The 20,125-nt window shown below is 38.5% G+C and overlaps 1 protein-coding gene across 1 annotated transcript in view; it reads left to right on the top strand.

Annotated features, from left to right (window-relative positions):
* Positions 1 to 20,125, top strand: part of VWA8 (von Willebrand factor A domain containing 8) — a 343,953-nt gene that overhangs the window by 202,638 nt on the left and 121,190 nt on the right. The window contains exons 24-27 of the mRNA XM_021697955.2: positions 802 to 921; positions 2,340 to 2,545; positions 3,930 to 4,081; positions 19,554 to 19,662. Coding sequence (XP_021553630.1) covers positions 802 to 921; positions 2,340 to 2,545; positions 3,930 to 4,081; positions 19,554 to 19,662 — 587 coding nt within the window. The remainder of the gene's footprint in view (positions 1 to 801; positions 922 to 2,339; positions 2,546 to 3,929; positions 4,082 to 19,553; positions 19,663 to 20,125) is intronic.

The following is a 20,125-nucleotide window of genomic DNA, read 5'->3' as shown; positions in this document are numbered from 1 at the left end:
CCGTCAACTTGCAATTACTTATTTTAAGAACCAAGGTAGAATTCTTTAATTGGAAATAAATCGGCATTACACTAATGAGCTGACTAGGTGCTCAAAGGCCTTTATTCTATCTTAACCTTCAGAGTAGGAAATCTAAAACAGGAATCACTCCTTGGCTGCATAACAGTAGGCAAAGTGATGCAGCTACTGATCTCATGAAATCTAAAGGATGTTTGGATTATCCTTTGAGTATCCTTTGGATTATTCTTCATTATGGACTCTTTATCTTTTTTTTTTAAAGGAATAATAACATCTCAAGCCAAGTTTCAATACTGCAAGACAATATTTGGACAAGTTTGCTTTTTAGATGTACATTGAATTTACATAAAAATACAAGTCCCTGTAAAATTCAGTATATGCTTTATCAGTATTCTCTTCTTTTTTTTTTTTAAGATTTTGTTTATTTATTTGAGAGAGAGATAGTGAGAGAGAGCATGAGAGGGGAGAGGATCAGAGAGAGAAGCAGACTCCCCGCTGAGCAAGGAGCCCGACGCGGGACTCGATCCTGGGACTCCAGGATCATGACCTGAGCCGAAGGCAGTCGCTTAACCAACTGAGCCACCCAGACGCCTGAGTATTCTGTTCTTAAGCAAACTTTCTCAAGAAAGTTTTTTTTCCTGTAACCAAATTGTGACAACCAGATTTTTAGAGTTTTTCATGATTGAAGAGCATGACTGCTTATATTATTTTAAAGGCTATAACTTGATATTCTTAAGAATTATTAAATATCAATAAAGACTAAATAGAAATTCTGTTTTTCAGATTCTGCTAATGTTAATGGAAGAGAAAACGTTATTGTGATTCATCCTGATTTTAGAATGATTGTCTTGGCCAACAGACCTGGATTTCCTTTCTTAGGCAATGATTTCTTCGGTACTTTAGGTAAAAACAATAATGAAGAGAATAACAAAAATAATAACAATAACAATAATAATATTGTTTTAGTAGCAATGCTGAAGTGGCTATCACTGCATGCTACTGTGTACTGTGTCATCATCACAACCACCTCGTGAGAGTATTTGTTATCCCCACTTTCGAGAGGGAGAATATCGGATATTCAGAGGGATCCTTTTTTTCTGGAGTCACTTAGGTACGAGTATTAGAGCTTGACTTCATGTCGAAGTCTCTCTGATTCCAGAGCCTATTTTCTCAAACAATTATACTATACTTTGTTGTTTAGGGCCTCTTAGAATAAAACACAAAATAAGGAATGGTTTGTAGTGTTTGGTTTTTGTCACATCCCCATAACTATGAGGGTTTCGACCAGCTCTGAGGAGACTGATTCTCATGGATCAGAGAGGCCCTGAGACAAGCTTCATCATCAGGAGCCTTTTAGAAGGACTTCTCTATAGCAAGAAGGTAATTCTGGATACCATTAATTCTCATACTCAATATGGAGCAGGCTCAGTCTCCTAGTGGGATTCTTGATCTAGCAATTCCATATCAGCGAATTTATTCAAGAGAATTACCCGTGCAATGATTTAAGTACAAAGATAGGCAATATAGCATTGTTTACAGTAGCCAAACAATGGAAACAACCCAAATGTCCATCCAAACGGGACTAGATAAAGAAATTCTATTATATCCAGACAATAGAATACTATCTAGCAGTTAAGAAAAATGAGGTAAGTTTACCTATGCTGAATTAAAAAAAACAAAAACAATCCTCAAGATATATTTAGTGAAACAAGTAGCCATAATAGTTGAATAAATACACTGAACTGTTAATCCTGGGTGCCAATGGGGGAGAGAGTGGAATTGGCAGAGACACGGGCAGACTTCTCTTTTTTGGCTTTTTTATTTGAGTATCTCCCAGTGGGATTGTATTCATATATTTCATAATTTTTTTAAAAACATTTTATTTATTTATTTGACAGAGAGAGACACAGTGAGAGAGGGAACACAAGCAGGGGGAGTGGGAGAGGGAGAAGCAGGCTTCCCGTGGAGCAGGGAGCCAGATGCAGGGCTTGATCCCAGGACCCTGGGATCATGACCTGAGCCGAAGGCAGACGCTTAACGACTGAGCCACCCAGGTGCCCCTATTTCATAATTTTTTAACAGAAATAAATCTGTGAAGAATAAACCACACATCACTCAGTTTCCTTTTCTTTTGCTTCAGTCATTTGCTTTCTTCTCTATACGATCCTATTGTTGGGCAGGCTTTTTGTGCAGTTTCACACATCTAAAAGTAGAAGTGCTTTGGTGAACAACCAATGACTCTTTAAATGGTCATTCTGTATTTCCTATGGCATTATAATGGATTACTTGCATGCTGAATGTGAATCTCTTTTCTCCTATAGGTGATATTTTTAGCTGCCATGCAGTTGATAATCCCAAACCCCATTCAGAGCTCGAAATGCTCAGGCAATATGGACCAAATGTGCCTGAACCCATCCTTCAGAAGCTTGTGGCTGCCTTTGGAGAGCTGAGGAGTTTAGCTGACCAGGGGATTATTAACTATCCTTATTCTACCAGAGAAGTTGTCAACATAGTGAAACATTTACAGGTATGGCATATGCCTGTGCATAAAGGTTTGAAAGAAACCATCAATCTTGGGTTTTTTTAGACTGCTTAATGTATACCAAGTCTTTCAGTTTCTAAGATATAATACTGATTCAGATGATATAATATGAAGTGTTTGTAATCTAAATTTTAAATCTGGAAGACTGATGAGCAGTTTACCTTTAGTGTTTGAATTGACTTAGGCAAGGTTCTATGCCATGGCCATTACCAAGGAGCTAGGAAATTCAGTGGGGGTTTTTTGGGGGGTGAGGGAAGACTAAAGAGTGAGACAGCAGGGAAACTTTACCACTCTCTGACTTCATACCACAAGCATGTGGTATCTGAGTGAGAAATATTTCCTTTTTTTTTTTTTTTTTTGACAGACACAGCGAGAGCAGGAACACAAGCAGGGGGAGTGGGAGAGGGAGAAGAAGGCTTTCCGCTGAGCAGGGAGCATGATGTGGGGCTCAATCCCAGGATGCTGGGGTCATGACCTGAGCTGAAGGCAGACGATTAACGACTGAGCCACCCAGGCACCCCAAAATATTTCCATTTTGAAAACAAAAGACGTGGAGATAGAAAACTCAGTAGGAACTAACAGTATTTATGATATGCCTATTAAAGACTGCAAGAAAGTTCTATAAGATAGAATAAATGGACAGGAAAATGCAGTTCTTTGTAGCCAAGTTCTACTTTTATAATAAATAATGGTCTCTGAGCAAAAAGTCACAACCTAATGACTCTTGACCTCTGACCTATCCCCAACTCTCTAAGGAAAATCTAAGGAAGCTTTTCTAAGGAAAAACTTCATTCTGTATATTAAACCATGAGAAGCTCAGCTCAGATCCCAGAGCCTAAAGAAAATCAGGACAGAGCCAAAAGAGGACCCAGAGTACCCAGCCAGTATAAATCTCACTGTTAGTAGTATTTCTCTTTCCCTCTTCTATTCCCTGTTTGTCTGTTCACTGTACTTTCTATGTTCTTCTTCTCTTCTTTTCTTGCTCCTTTATCTTTCCTTTCATTTATTCATAGACCTGTGACTTCTCTACTTCTGTATAGATATTCAACACTGCTCTATATAAATAGTATTTTTTTTATTTAGTCAATCTACTACTCATTTTAAAGGCAGTGGAAGTCACTGAACAGGATCTGATCACTGATTTAGCATTTGAGAGAAGGAACTATTTCCCCTCAAATTCTAATATTTATTTGAAAAGGAAAATATTAAGTTATCAGAGCAAACATTAAAAGGAAAATGTATATATTCCTCCTATCTTGTTACCTGCCAAGGCTTGTAAATATCTGCTACAGTTGATTCGATCATTATTGTTCTATCAGTTTTATAAATAATCACATGTGTCATGAGGGAATTTTTTTTTTTAATACAGAAATTTCCCACTGAAGGTCTCTCCAGTGTGGTTAGGAATGTGTTTGACTTCGATTCCTACAACAACGACATGAGGGAGATTTTGATTAACACTTTGCACAAGTACGGGATACCTATCGGAACAAAACCAACCAGTGTACAGCTGGCAAAGGAGTAAGGCAAACTCATTATTGATCAAATACGCTTGGGGGTTACCGTTCTGATTCTTACATGGTGATAATTCTGAACTACTGTTACATGCTGCTAAACTGACGGGTGGAAATTCCATGAGTAAGCTTTTCACATGTGTGTGGCTGTTTGCTGGCTGGATTTCAGTCAAAATGCATTTTTTATAGGCCTGTAAATTGAGAATTTTAATTATTTTGAATGTCCCGTGAGTAGATGTAATGTAATCAAATAAAGGGAAATATTTGTTTCTTTAACAGTCTCTGTCTTTTTGTTGAATTACTATGACTCTCATTATTTCCTAATCTAGTGCAAAATCATGATACAAACATGAAAACTACATAAAGGGATAATATGTATTTCATTAAGGCGATCTTATTTATGTCACCATATGTTTTTCTGTTATGATCATTTTCTAAATTTATAATCATATTAACTTAGAATGTTGGTTAGTTCTTTCAGCTCAACAGATGAGAGAGGTAGTGAAGACAAGTGGGTTTGTTTCACGTAGGCCAATTGCCTGCTTTTTATTTTGTAATTATAGGCTACGTACTTAACCTTAGTAAAGAATCTTGCAAATATGTTGTTTACCAGAAAGATAGCTGATATAGTTTGTAATTAAGTGAGTGCAAATTCACTAGAAAACAGTTTTAGATGTGTGTCAGTCAACTGATAATGCATCTAATGCTATCTTTTCTATAAAAAATAGTCATTACCATGATTCTCAAGGGACAATAATTACTTTTAAATTATTATTTAAATTTAGTGTCATATAGGAGGCACTCTACCTTCCTTGGAAAAAAGTTGTTAAATATAAATTAATGATTAGTCCAGCTAGGCACACACACACATACATATATACACATATATATCCTAAGTGGATATATCATCCATATTTATTTATTCTTTGAAGTTATTATAAAAACTCATCAGAATATATACAAATAAAAATAAATTCTTAAAGCTTTAACAGTTTCTTCAAGGATTCTTAAAGAGAAACAAATATTTCCCTTTTGTGGTAAAAGCACAAGACAGAGTTATGTTTGAAATCATCAGTGAATTGGTTTATATTATTAATGAATGAGTAAATTTTTTTGAAAGCAGTCATTTGGTGTCAGTTGTTAATACCTACAATTTTCTCTAGAATACTGTTTTACTGGTTGATTAGCAGTGTTTGTAGGCATTTTGAAACTAGTTTCCTAATTTAATAGCATACCTGCTATATTAGAGAGTTCAAGAAATTATCTTTAATATACAAACTTCTATAAGTGCTCATGTTTTTTACTTCTTTTTTTATGAACTATATCTTTATTTTCAATTGGAAATAAGATGGCTTTTATTTATTTTTTTATTATTATTTTTATTTAATTTTATTATCATTAACAAACTTCTATAGAGTCTTGACTTCATGGAAACCAGACTTACGATTTAAAAATGACTTTTTTTGGATGCTTGAACGACTTGAAATAAAGATTAAAATACATATCAGTTGGTAAGATCAATCAAAAGAAAATGGTTGGCATTTTAAGTTTCTAAGGAAGATAGATAAAATGGTTTAACTTACTCATTCCAGTCTTCAGTTCTAAACTGAAAAATTCTTGCCATGGCAAGTTAATTCTAGTACTTGTGAGTGGAAACATTGAGCCGAGAAACAAGATGGTCACACTCATGCCTAAGGTGGGGATGGAAACAACCAATTGTCCACCCACTGCATACAGCTAAAAATAGACTCATAGAGCAGTGAATTTTCCCTCGTATTGGAGATAATAGTAGACTACAGTTTGCACATTCACAGCATTTTTTCCACGCCAGTAAATTGCAATGACTAGGGCAGCTCAAGAGTAGTGATATCATTTTCTTGCCCTCTAAGTGAAATCCACAGGTTCCATATGTCTATTTCTGTTGAACAATCAGTCCTGTACTTTGGATAGGATTGCACGGTAAGTGACAAAGTAATGGCCTGGGAATTCAGCAATTAGTCACATATTCAACCTGTGTGTCTGGTCAGTGATGGAGAAACACATCTTAGCCTGTTGGTAAAATGAGGGCATTTTAGATAGCATAATTACATTAGACAGCATCTAATTAGTACATGTTTAACAATGGAAGGGGGTGCATTTAATAATAACTGTAAAAAGAGGTGTAAAATAAGACTGTCCTAGTGAGGCCAGAATATAGGGTCATTTTCATAAAGTTAATAAGGTTAACTTTATTGATAAGATTGCTTCCTATTCTAACATCCTTTGCATTTTATTTTATTTATTTATTTTTTTAAAGATTTTATTTATTTATTTGAGAGAGAGAGAATGAGAGATAGCACGAGAGGGAAGAGGGTCAGAGGGAGAAGCAGACTCCCCGCCGAGCAGGGAGCCCGATGTGGGACTCGATCCCGGGACTCCAGGATCATGACCTGAGCCGAAGGCAGTCACTTAACCAACTGAGCCACCCAGGCGCCCCATCCTTTGCATTTTAATGTAATCTTAATTTTCTCGCCTTGCAAAAACAAAAACAAATAAGAAAAGAGTGATACTAATGTTTTCTTTTTTCTCCCTAGAGTAGCACACTGTTAATAGTAATCACATAGACCTCTGAAGTTTTAAAGTTGTCCCCATGTGGTCTTATAATTTGCTTTGACTTTTCTAGACCTTTTGCTGAACCAGTTCTTCCAGGCTGGCTCCTGCCCACCTCTGCATATACTATGTCAGTGAAGAAGGTCTTCATTGGGCTTCTGTTCCTAAAAAAGAAAGACAAAATGTTTTAATTATTGATAATATCATTTTGCCCTAAATGAAAAATCCTTGCTACAGCCTCTTAATCTTGTTCTCTCATCCAACCATAGTGTTTTTTGGATGGGAGCAAAATTACACTGACTCCAGAATAAGGTGTTCACATTCACGCTCAAGATGGGAATGGAAAAGTAATTGGCCACCCAATGTATATAACTAAGAAGGGCTGTAAGGCAGACCTTGTAGAAGAAGGCAGTTTTCACGTGGACACGGATGAAGCTAGAGCGCTGTTGGTACTGTCTTCTGTAGCACCCTCTTCCTCAGCTGCAATCAGAACATATTTTGGCTGTCTGGCGATGTCCCATTCCTGCTCTTTGGTGAATTCCCAGAAGAGATGCTGGCACTTCCCCTTTTGTTCTCCTAAAGAGTGCAGGATGGTACCTATTTCATAGGTCTGTGTGCATTTTTTGTTTTTTTTTTTCAAGATTTTATTTATTTATTTGACAGAGACAGCGAGAGAGGTTCGGAACGCAAGCCGGGGGAGAGGGAGAGGGAGAAGCAGGCTCCCCACCGAGCAGGGAGCCCAATGCGGGGCTCCATCCCAGGACCCCGGGATCATGACCTGAGCCCAAGGCAGACGCCCAACGACTGAGCCACCCAGGCGCCCGGTCTGTGTGCGTTTTTAAAAGGCCCAGTGTCCTATTATAAAGTGAATATGACTGATGTTCTTTACTAAACTTTTGCTAAACCGGATACTTTTAGGCTGAGTCTTATTGGATGGTTATTTTACCATGCCTGTCATGTGTAACACAGCTCTTATTCCTGATCTATAATATATTCCCAATTCTTAGTACTGAGATCAGAATTGGCCACCTAGACCCCCACGTTACATTGGCCTTTTCCCACTAGTACTTCCTGAGGTTTTTTGTTCGTTTGTTTGTTTTTTTATTGTTCCCTTTTCAGTTTCTAATATATGAGATAGGATAGACCAAAAAGATAGCAGACATAGCCAAATAAGGAGGCACACTGGGAGAAATTTAGGCAGAGATAGAAGGATTTGGGTTAAAATCTGAGCTCTTAAAAAAATAATCTGAGGGGCGCCTGGGTGGCTCAGTTGGTTGATCGTCTGCCTTCGGCTCACGTCATGATCCCAGGGTCCTGGGATCGAGTCCCACATCGGGCTCCCAGCTCCTTGGGAGCCTGCTTCTCCCTCTCCCTCTGCCTCTCTCCCTGCTCATGCTCTCTCTCTCTCTCTGTATCTCTGTGTCTCAAATGAATAAATAAAATCTTTAAAAAAAAAAAAAAAAAAACGAAACCAGAGAGGGAGACAAATCATAAGAGACTCTTAATCTCAGGAAACAAACTGAGGGTCACTGGAGTGGAGGGGGGTGGGAGGGATGGTGGGGCTGGGTGGTGGACACTGGGGGGGTTGTGTGCTGTAGTGAACGCTGTGAATTGTGTAAGACTGATGAATCACAGACCTGTACCCCTCTGAAACAAATAATACATTATATGTTAATTTAAAAAATAATAAATAAATAAATAAATAAAATGAGGGGGTAAAAGGTTATGATCATTTTTAAATAAATCAAACATTCAGAGAAATTATCTCTACCCTCTGAAGTTATCATTGTGTTTTTCTCTCCGTCTTCCCTAAGAGACATACATGTCTATAAAATATTTATTAAGATTTTTTTTTTTTTTAATTCATGAGAGAGAGAGCGAGAGAGAAAGGCAGAGGGAGAAACAGGCTCCCAAGGAGCAGGGAGCCCGATTTGGGACTCGATCCCAGGACCCTGAGATCATGACCCGAGCCGAAGGCAGATGCTTAACCATCTGAGCCACCCAGGCGCCCTCTATAAAATATTTAAATGACATCTTTCTTACTCTAAATTCTTTGTCCTCAACTCTGTTGATTTCTTTTTTAATGCTGCTTACTTTATGCTTTTATTTAATTAACATATATTATTTGTTTCAGGGGTACAGGTCTGTGATTCATCAGTCTTACACAATTCACAGTGCTCACCATAGCACATACCCTCCCCCATGTCTATCACCCAGCCACCCCATCCCTCCCACCCCCCACTACTCCAGCAACCCTCAGTTTGTTTCCTGAGATTAAGAGTCTCTTATGGTTTGTCTCCCTCTCTGGTTTCGTCTTGTTTCATTTTTCCCTCTCTTCCCCTATGATCCTCTGCCTTGTTTCTCAAATTCCACTCTTTATTCTTAAGCTAGTTTCTTTTCTTGTGTTGGTTTGTTTGTTTTGTGGCATTTTGTTTTTTGTTTGTTGTTGTTGTTGTTTTGAGAGAAAGAGCACCAGTACAGGGGTTGCAGAGGTAGAGAGAAAGATGCTTAAGCAGGCTCCACGCCCAGAGCAGAGCCCTATGCGGGGCTGGATCTCACAATCCTGAGATCATGACCTGAGCCAAAATCAAGAGTTGGATGCGTAACCAACTGAGCCACCCAGGTGCTCCTTAAGCTAGTTTCTTTTTTTCCAAAGCATTGATTGCCTATTTGTCACTGGCAAACTACCTATTATCTACCAACCATTTATTTGTATTAGCCAAGGGGAATAAAAATTTGAGGAAATTAAAAAGGTTTTATATGTATTTCCTTAGGATGCATATTTACTAAATGAAGAATGATGTCCCATTTATTTTTAAAGTAAATTAGCAAAAAGAAAATTAAAACACTTATGATCTCACTATTTGGAGATAACCATTGTTAATTCCTATGGATCTTTTCCTGTGATTCTATGTGTTATTTCATGCACTGAGAATTTTTTCTTTCCAGTTTTTTTTCCGAGTTTTTTTCTTAAAAAAGGAGACATTTCTCTGAAAGGGGGTTCTTTTTAAAAGAATTTCTTCCCAAGTTTATTGAAAAGAAATACAGTTGACCCTTGAACAATATGGGGATTAGTGGCACCAACCCCTCATGCAATCAGAAATCCTCATATAATTTTTGACTCCCCCAGAACTTAACCACTAATAGCCTACTGTTGACCAGTAACATAAACAGTTGATTAACACGTATTTTGTGTGTTATATGTATTATTGCTGTATTCTTACAATAAAGGAAGCCAGAGAAAGAAAATGTTATTACAGCACTGTACTTACTGTACTTATTTAAAAAAAAATCTGCATGTAAGTTGGACATTTCTTTTTTTTTTTTTTTTTTTTTAAAGATTTTATTTATTTATTTGAGACAGAGAGAAAGAGAGACAGAGAGCATGAGAGGGAGGAGGGTCAGAGGGAGAAGCAGACTCCCTGCCGAGCAGGGAGCCCGATGCGGGACTCGATCCCGGGACTCCAGGATCATGACCTGAGCCGAAGGCAGTCGCTTAACCAACTGAGCCACCCAGGCGCCCGTAAGTTGGACATTTCAAACCCGTGTTCTTCAAGGGGCAACTGCATATCTGTAATGAACTAGATTTGAGCATATATAACACTCCTTCCCCAACCCCTCTTTTTCTGCATTCTTTCTCCATTCTTTTTGTTCCTTGAGATTTGGGGCTAGCTTATTTATTCTAAGCTTAATGAACAGATTTATAATGCATATAAAGTGTTCTCATAGGGAATACAGACACTGATATCAATACTTTGTGTCTTTATACATTTGTTTAAATATGATTATCACTTTCAGACATATAAAAATGCTGTTGCCAGACAGACTGCCCATCTAAAAATGACTGTTATGTGTGACTGCATTTAAAAAGTGTCCCATGGGGCGCCTGGGTGGCTCAGTTGTTAAGCGTCTGCCTTCAGCTCAGGTCATGATCCCAGGGTCCTGGGATCAAGCCCCGCATCGGGCTCTCTGCTCAGCGGGAAGCCTGCTTCTCCCTCTCCCACTCCCCCTGCTTGTGTTCCCTCTCTCACTGTGTCTTTCTCTGTCAAATAAATAAATAAAATCTTTAAAAAAATAAATAAATAAAAATAAAAAGTGTCCCATAGCTAATGAAGAAGCCCAATTGGAGTCTTTAATTACTCTTCCAATGTCCTGTTGACATCTGTATTCTCTCTCTGCTTTCAAATGCTTTCTTAAATTTTTTTTTAATTTCATTTTTCAGGCAAAATAAGGTAACTTTGAATTAATAAGTTCTGGTCCATATTAGCCAATTTTTTTTAACTTTTTTTTTTTTTTTTAAGTAGGCTCCACACCCAGCATTGAACCCAGCACAGGGCTTGAACTCACAACCCTGAGATCAAGACCTGAGCTGAGATCAAGAGCCAGATGCTTAACCGACTGGCACCCCAGCCAATATTTTTATTAAACTTCTTAAATAGGCTCACATTTTAAGCAATTTAAAAGTACAGTGGTAGGGCGCCTGGGTGGCTCAGTCGTTAAGCGTCTGCCTTCGGCTCAGGTCATGATCCCGGGGCCCTGGGATCGAGCCCCATATCAGGCTCACTGCTCCACGGGAAACCTGCTTCTCCCTCTCCCACTCCCCCTGCTTGTGTTCCCTCTCTCGTTGTCTCTCTCTTTCTGTCAAATAAATAAATAAAATCTTTAAAAAATAAATAAAAATACAGTCATAGCTGTTGAGAGTAGTTGCCTTAGAGAGAGGCCCTGGAGTAGAGAAAGGAAGGCTCACTTTCTGTACTATTTTAATATCCTAACATGCATATTATTTTCTATATTGTATTTTTTAAACGTCCACCAACTATCTAGGCACTGGAATTATTCATTTGTTTTCTTATTTAAATAAAATAAAAATGATGAAATAAAGGTCTATTCTGAGATTGCTAATTTGGGCATCTTTGCCTCTGGTGCACCGCACTACAATGCCTACTCTAAGGGTGGAACGTTGACTCAGGAGAAATCACATTAACCAGGCAGTTCTATTGCATTTCAACACAATATAGGTAAATTTATGCATTGGTAGACATCAGCCTAAACATATCAAGTGAGGGAAGAAAACACTTTTAAAGCAGCAAAAATAAAAATAGTTGTACATATTTGCAGACAGAACAGTTTCATCTATAATGAATGTCTTTGAAAGGGTATCTGTCTAGAATTGGTTTTCTATGCTAAAGACTTACCCTGTTTAATTGGAACATCAACAGCAGCTGCTTCTCTGACCAAAACCAACTTCAGGGTAGCAGAGGCATCAAAGAGAGCATTCCAACCGGAGCCTCTCTCTGGAGTAATTTCATTAGGTTTTGTTTTTGAAAATAGGAAAAATTATCGGTTTACTGTTTATCTCATTAAATTAAGAATCTCTTCTTAAAGTTTTGTGCTTCTCCTTCCATTTTCCAAATTATTATATGCTATCATTTTCTTTTTATACTCTTGGTTTTTACAAATGAGTTCACGGTGCTGATCATGGAGTTCTAAGGTGTACAATTCCACTCTGCGTGATGATTTACTTTCATTTCATAAAAGAGCTCTTAGTTTTCAAAAGTAATGAGATTTACATAATGACATCCCAGAACTGTTATGAGCAGAAGGGTGGTATTGGGTTTTATAGTTTCAAAGCCTTGCCCCATATTCTCTTGGTATATTATAAAGTAGCTTCACGGCCATTTCATTTGCTTTCAACTCCTTTATGAAGGTACAGAAAAAATTTTAAATATAACCAATCTACATAGAAATCATTAAGGTCTATGAATCTTCTTTCATACTCATCTTAAATTCTCCCAGAGTTATCCTTGGATTCCTTGAGCATTTGCAGGTGATACCTGTCACCTGCCTGCATAGAAATCCCCCATCTCCACCTATAACTCTTCCAAATACACCTGCAAAGTAGATTGCATCATTTATTGAGAGTCATGTAGTCAGGACGCAATGGGGGAAGAATGCTATAGTGGTTTACAACTTGCCATTGAGATGAGAAACAAGTAGGTAAAGATGTTGGCCGTTCTGATGTAGCCAAGCATTCATTTATTTAAGAAACACTATTGGGCACCTGGGTGGCTCAGTCACTTAATCGTCTGCCTTTGGCTCAGGCCACGATCTCAGGGTGCTGGGATCGAGCCCCGCATCAGGCTCCCTGCTCAGCGGGAAGCCTGCTTCTTCCTCTCCCTCTGCTCCTCCCCCTGCTTGTGCTCTCTCTCTTTCTGTCAAATAAATAAATAAAATCTTTAAAAAAGAAAAAGAAACACTGTTGAGCATTTATGTGATAAATGATGCGGTTTAAAGTGGTGGGGTTCAGAGCCCATGACCAAGAAAGAATTCTTGAGACGTCTTTGGTGCAAAAGGTGGTTTTATTAAAGCACAGGGACAGGACCCGTGGGCAGGAAGAGCTGCACTGGGGTCATGAGGAGTGGCCCGTTATATACTTTCAAGTCGGGAGGGGCTTAGGGACAGCACAAGCCTCCAGCCTGTTTTGGAAGGTTTCCAGGATCCTGAGGGGGGTGGCTGCTGTTAGGAAAAGGTCATTGATTACTGTTTAGTAAACCCTCAGTCAGGAGACCCTTCAGATGTCTATCAGTGGGCCATATGTTTAGAGGATGGTTGCTAACATGTATCTTGGGGGATAGAGATAAAGGACGTTTCCAAAGAAATTTTTGTATGTTAAAGAAGACCTAGAGGATCCTGGGGGGTCAGGCTAAGATTGCCTTTTGCCCTTAGCAAAGTGTCAACATCCAGGCAGCTGAGCTCCCAGAGGAAGGTCACTCTGCCTGTTTCAAAGACTTGTCAATGGGCTGTAGGCAGTAAGGAAATTTAATTTTTTCTTTTGCCTTTGATTCTCATATCAATACACACTAGGTAGGGAGTCAGAAATATAAAGGTGATGAAGGCTTCATATCTGCCTTCAAGGAAGTCATAGTTAATTGGGGAAGCACTCAAGTAAAGAGTGACTTGTGTTCTGTTAGAGTCACACTAGAGAGAATCAGAGAGGTAGGATTGCTGCCTTCGGCCCTGGGGGAGAGGGAGGATTAACCAGGCTGAATGCTTAAGGGATTACTAGGCCTCCTCCAGGCAAATAAAGAAGAAAACACTTGAAGCAGAGACAGTTTTAAGAGGCCATGGTGCATTTTGGAAACTGCTAGTAGTTTGGTGACTCAAAGGGTGGAGTGAGGGCATGCCTTGTGATGGGGCTAAAAGGGAGAGAAGAGTCAGAGGGAATCCTGGAATAATTTGACACCAAAAAGTAGCATGGTCAAATGCGTAATTTAGAAAGATTCCTTTGGGTTTTTTTCTTTTTTTAAAAAAAAAACAAACTGAAAGGCAGTGAAGCTGACAGCAGGAAGACCTGTCTGGAAGCAGCCCATGCCGTCATCCGAGTCATGATCAGTGGGGGCTGGCCTGTGGCAGTGGAGAGAAAAGGAGGCCCAAGAGCAAGAGAGATTTCAGTGGCAGAATGGATGGATTCTGAGTACCAGAGAGTCAAGAATTCAAGTAAAATGTAAGCCTTACCCTTGATGAATTCATCTTACTGGGAAAATATGTAAACGACCAACCTTGCTATGCAATGTTATATTCAAAGTGCTATATTCACAGTTATCTCATCCCATGAGTCCTTCTTGTGGGAAATAACAGAGGTTTTCTGTGGGGGGTTGGAAGTGTGGGGAATTTCCAACTGGGAAAGATCCAATCCCTGTCATTCTTGATGTGGATAATTAGAAAATGGAAGAACTTAAGATTAGAAAATACTAAGATGTGGTTGGTAAAGCAGATGGCAGAAAAAGAGAAGTTTTTGCAGTAAAACTTGAAGAAAGAGGAGAGAAAGGAATCCCAGGCCCCAGAACCGTACTTCGGCACCTTCTTCGAGGAGGAAGAATGCCAGAGATGTGCGGAGCAAGCCGACGATGTCTGCTGTGGCACAGAGTGACGCGAGGCATCGGCACTAAGACCACACAGAGTCATTCTGGATGTTGGAGCGGATATTTGAGAACGGTCAGCCAAGAATAGCAAGTTTCCCCAAATCTTTTTCCATCTCATGCATCCAGATTACTCTTCATTTCTGTGACGTCAGCAGGACCTAAGTGGCAGAGGAACACAAGTCTAAGTTAGAAAGCGAAAGCCATCATGTCTAATGCAGAGCTAGGCAAAGACAGGAAACACACCTACATATACTCATTGTGTGCACATCATCTGCAGCAAAGCAAAATTAACTTGCCAGCGACATATGAGATTATAGGGCAGGGAGACTCAGAAGTTTCTAGCAAATGAGGGTAACTGAGAAATAGTAATATCCATTATTATTTAAAGTGTTTTAAGGGGCTTTTCTATTTTCTCTTTTTAAGTATGCTGACTTTTTATTTTAATAAATATAAATATTTGCAAGGGATTCACTTCTGACCTTGATCTCAAAAACTTTATTCTCTCAGACCTTGAATTTGAAAATTACAAATTCTACAGAACTGTATCCTAAGAGTTTCTAAGAGTTCCAAATGTGCAAATTTCCATGGAAACCCAGAAGAGCAAGAGATTCATTCTGCTCAGAAAGAAATATGAGCAGGAGATGCAAGGGGAAGTGACATTTGAATTGGGCCTTAAGACTGAGAAGGATTTCACTGAAGAAGCAATAGCAGAGAGGAATTCTGGGAAGAGGTAATAGCCTCATGGAAGCATGAAAATACATAGCTTGTTCAGGAAGAGCAAGTAGCAGTTCAAGGTGGCTAAGGCCTAAATTGGCTGGAGAGTAAGAGGAAGTCATAAGAGCCGAAAGTGGACATATTTGTCAGGGTTATTCTATGAAAGGCTCTAGTAAACTCGGTTGGACAGTCCAACCTAATTTTTACGAGAGGTTAGATCTAAAACATTAGGAGTGAGTGAGGACTGCTAAAATCAAAGTTGTTCTTTTTCTTCTCCAAGATGGTAGTAATTGATGAGGTTTTGAGAGTTGATGGAACTACCCTGAGGGGTTCCACTATTCCCGTGAAAATTAGTAGTTCTTGTGGTAAGGAGATGTTTTAGGAATTGTTGCTAATAAGTACATCAACAACTTCCAATTGCATAATGCCCCTAGAAAGATCCAAATCTTTTTCTGTGTTTCTTTCAGACTCCAGAAATAGTATTGGCAAATGTTCAGAGAAGGCAGAAATTTGCCAGAACATACTCTAAAACCCCAGATCACCTCTTTATGGAAACAATCTTAGACAAATCTCTTGCATGTCATTCAGACTCTGTTACTCAGCTTTGGTGTCCATATGCATCATGTTATGAATTGTGGGCATGCTTAGGAAAAAACTCTTTTTTTGCTTTCTGTATAATTTGATCTGAGTTATAATTTTGGTATTTACCTTTTAGTTAAAACTTTTTTTTTAAGATTTTATTTATTTATTTGAGAGAGAGAGATAGCGAGAGCAGAAACACAAGCAAGGGAGTGGGAGAGGGAGAAGCAGGGTTCCCGCTGAGCAGGGAGCCCGATGCGGGGCTCGATGCTAGGACCCTGGGATCATGACCTGAGCCGAAGGCAGACACTTAACAACTGAGCCACCCAGGTGCCCCTGGAAGTAAAAGTTTTCACGAAAAGTGGGGCGCCTGGGTGGCTCAGTTGTTAAGTGTCTGCCTTCGGCTCAGGTCATGATCCCAGGGTCCTAGCATCGAGCCCCGCATCGGGCTCCCTGCTCAGCGGGAAGCCTGCTTCTCCCTCTCCCACTCCCTTGCTTGTGTTTCTGCTCTCGCTATCTCTCTCTCTCAAATAAATAAAATCTTAAAAAAAAAAAAAACTTTTATTTCCAGATCTTTATTAATACTTCCACCAGGGATTAAGAAACATCACAACATATGAATTGAAACATTGTTTTAAAAAACATAAATTCATGAATGACATTGGAGATAAAAAGTAGTGCTATTTATAGGCCTTAAGTTCACCTTCCTCCCCCTTAAAATCAAATGCAGACATCATTCCAGCTAAGACTTTAATAGAGTTAAACAATACAAGTGTCAAGATCTAAAAATCATGGAAAATACCATTGTCATTTCCATGAAATCAGGTGTAACAATTTAAGTGTGATTAAAGTTGGATGACAGATTTCAGTAATGGAATATAGGGTCTTTTGCTAACTGGTTATTCGTTTAGAGTTAGCCCCAAATTAGTGTTGATTATGTTTCCAATTCCAAAGCTTACTCATGCACCCAAATACAGTGCTTCCCCTTTCCCCTGACTCAGTACTGACTTATTGAAGGGGAAAGAGTTAGTAATACATTTTTCCACAGCTTATTGGGAGGACTTAGTAGTGAAAAATAAATGAGGGGCTTTGGTTTACCTCAGTTGGCCAGTCTGGAGCCCACAGGAAAAGTCTTAGGGCAACACTTCGTGTTACCAAGAAGCAAGGTGGAGTCAGTTTGTTGTATGACTCCAGAATACCCGACGTGTGTCTTTTGGTTTTAGCTGTTATTGCCAAGAGCAATCTTGTTATGTGGTTCCAGATAGTTTCCATATGGGGTACCTGAGGGTTCTTCCCACATGCTGCCAACCAAACAGCTAGTGCTATTTTTAGATGGAACCAGGCAGCCTGATCTTCCATGAGTGTTATTTAGAATGAGTTTGCAAGTTCAAACCAGCTTTCATGAGCATCCCAGAAATTGTCCATAAAAACTGGAAGTTGAATAAAGTTACTTTTTCTCAAGTGGATGAATTTTTTTTAAGCATCTGTATATCTTTGTGAGATTATTAGAGGCTATTTTAGATCCATTTAGGTGTGTCCTTCCTTTATATTCTCCTCTATTTGGAGATCTAATTCTCCTTTAGTGAACTGCTGAAAACAAGTGAAAAATGCTGTTCATTCCCTAAACAAGGAGAGATTCTAGTTGGCAGCATGTTTTCAAGATCTGCCCTTTTGACAGTGAAATGTGTTTTTATTACATTTAAAAGAGAAAACACAATAATGGTAAATCCCCTGATTCAGTGCCCCTCCCACCCCATTTCTAGTAAAAACAGGGAAGTGGCTGACCAATCTGGGTAATTGTCCAGACACTTAAAATGTATTTTAGATGATAGATAAAAAAGCACATACCTCCTTTTGAGAGATTTATGTCATATGAATTAGAAGAATTTCGCTGTAAAATTCTTTTGTGTGTATGTTAAACATTAGCATTTCAAAGGGGCAAGAAGCGTATTACCAGAATGCTTGGTTCCATTATTTTATGCAAAAACTGTCTGAGCCTTAACATGGTCTTATTAAGCATATGGAAATATGTGTACTCCTTTTAGTGAAAATAAAATAATTACTAAATGTAAATATATACTCTTTTTTAATATATACTCTTTTAATAATCATCAAACTCATTGCAAGCATGTATTTCAATTTATAGTCCCACATGTTTTATTTTTAAATGACTTTTTAACTCTGAATCATTTTTTACCTTAACTTACCATAGAATAAATTTATAATAAATTAAATGACAAATTAATGGTTCTCTTTTTAAAGATTCAAAGAAGAGATAGTATGATTAAAATGAGAAGGCTTTATTCTCAAAAATTTGTCTGTGCTTTTATAGTTTAGCATTGCCATATTTTGACAAATCACTTTATGTAAAAGTCACTTTAAATAAAAAGGAATCTAAACACCGAATAATTCCGGGGCGCCTGGGTGGCTCGGTCGTTAAGCGTCTGCCTTCGGCTCAGGTCGTGATCCCAGGGTCCTGGGATCGAGCCCCACATCAGGCTCCCTGCTCTGCGGGGAAGCCTGCTTCTCCCCTCCTCCCCTGCTTGTGTTCCCTCTCTGGTGTGTCTCTCTCTGTCAAATAGATAAATAAAATCTTTTAAATAAATAAATAAATAAACACAGAATAATTCCATTCAAAGTCAGGATAGTAGCTCCCTTAGTGGAGATGAGGACCTGGATACAGCGGTGCATTCAGGGCTAAGTGATACATTGGTGTGAACATTTCTGTATGTATATTACACTTCAAAGTAAAAAAAAGAAGAGGAGGAGGAGGAGGAGGAGTGGAGGGGAGGAGGAGAAGGAGGAGGAGGAAAGGTTAAAGTACTAAAATACACTCTATGAAACTTGCCCTGTACAACTTAGAAATATGTGACTTGTAGTATTGTGTACTATTTATTATTTGATTCCAAATTAAAAAGAATAGACTAAAAAAATAGATGGATTATTTCATTTTTTTCTCTAAATCCTTCCTGTACTTCACTAGGAATTGAGGTGTTAAATTACTAAGTATTTTACCAAGTCAAGGAGAAATTAAGGAGTAATCCTTAATTATATTTGTCATCAAGGTAAAAACAGAATAGGACCTTACCTTCTGAGTTTCAGAAATGTGAAGTCTTCTTTTTTTTAAGTTTTTATTTTAATTCCAGTTAGTTAACATACAGTGTGATATTAATTTCAGTTGTACAATATAGTGATTCAACACTTCCATACATCACCCAGTGCTCATCAGAACAAGCGCACTCCTTAATCCCCATCACCTATTTCCCCCATCCCCCCCCACCTCCTCCCTTCTGCTAACCATCACTTTGGTTCTCTATAGTTAAGAGTCTGTTTCTTGATTTCTCCCTCTCTCTTTTTTTCCCCTTTCTTGTTTTGTTTCTTAAATTCCACATATGAGTGAAATCATATGGTATTTGCCTTTCTATGTCTTACTTCGATTAGCATTATACTCTCTAGCTCCATCCATGTCGTTGCAAATGGCAGGAGTGTAATCTTCTCCTTAAAGTATATTCTAAATGTCATACTATAGACTTTTAATAAAATAAAATATAACTCACTTCTAAGTGAAGCGTTCTTCAAATTTATTCGTGTGGTTGATAATAGACGGCTCGTTATTTTTTTTTCTATGACTTAGAAACAAGAAGAAATGTTTACTTTTCAAATCATCCTTGCCAGGTTGCCTCTGCCAGAGCCGACGTTCATGGGCTACTGGACGATTGGTCAGTCAAGAAATGGAATACAAAAACTGTTGTGTCCAGCAGAAACTCATCATATAGACGTAAAGGTTGATATCATTATTTCTTCGTTAAAATGTTGAATGTTACAGATTTTTCTATATCTTCCCTGGGAAAAGCCCATACAATCCCAGAAATGACTTGTTCTGAGGTTATTTTAGATTTAGCTTCTGCTCCAGCTCTCAAGCCAGTCTGGCCTCTGAGGAACTCAATGTAGATCATTGCTAGTGGCTAATAGAATTCCTAAGAGCTAACCTGAGTTAGAGTCAGGTATGTTGTGTGTTATCCTAGGACACTGACTCCACGATACTTGTTTCCGTGTAAAAAGGCAAAGGGAAAGAGTATCAATCATTAGTTGCAACAGAAACTCCTTTAGGTATTTCAAGCAGAAAGGGATTTACTGTGGGGAATTGGATGCTTATAAAATCACCAGAAAGGACAGAAGAAACAGAAGTCAAAGGGCCACCACTGGATTTTCAGTCTCAAGATCAGTGCTTCTGCTTCTACCACCAC

The sequence above is a fragment of the Neomonachus schauinslandi genome, chromosome 3 (genome assembly GCF_002201575.2).
Source record: "Neomonachus schauinslandi chromosome 3, ASM220157v2, whole genome shotgun sequence".
Taxonomy (NCBI): domain Eukaryota; kingdom Metazoa; phylum Chordata; class Mammalia; order Carnivora; family Phocidae; genus Neomonachus; species Neomonachus schauinslandi.
The sequence above is the reverse complement of the archived record's forward strand: the minus strand, read 5'-3'. Positions and strand labels throughout refer to the sequence as shown.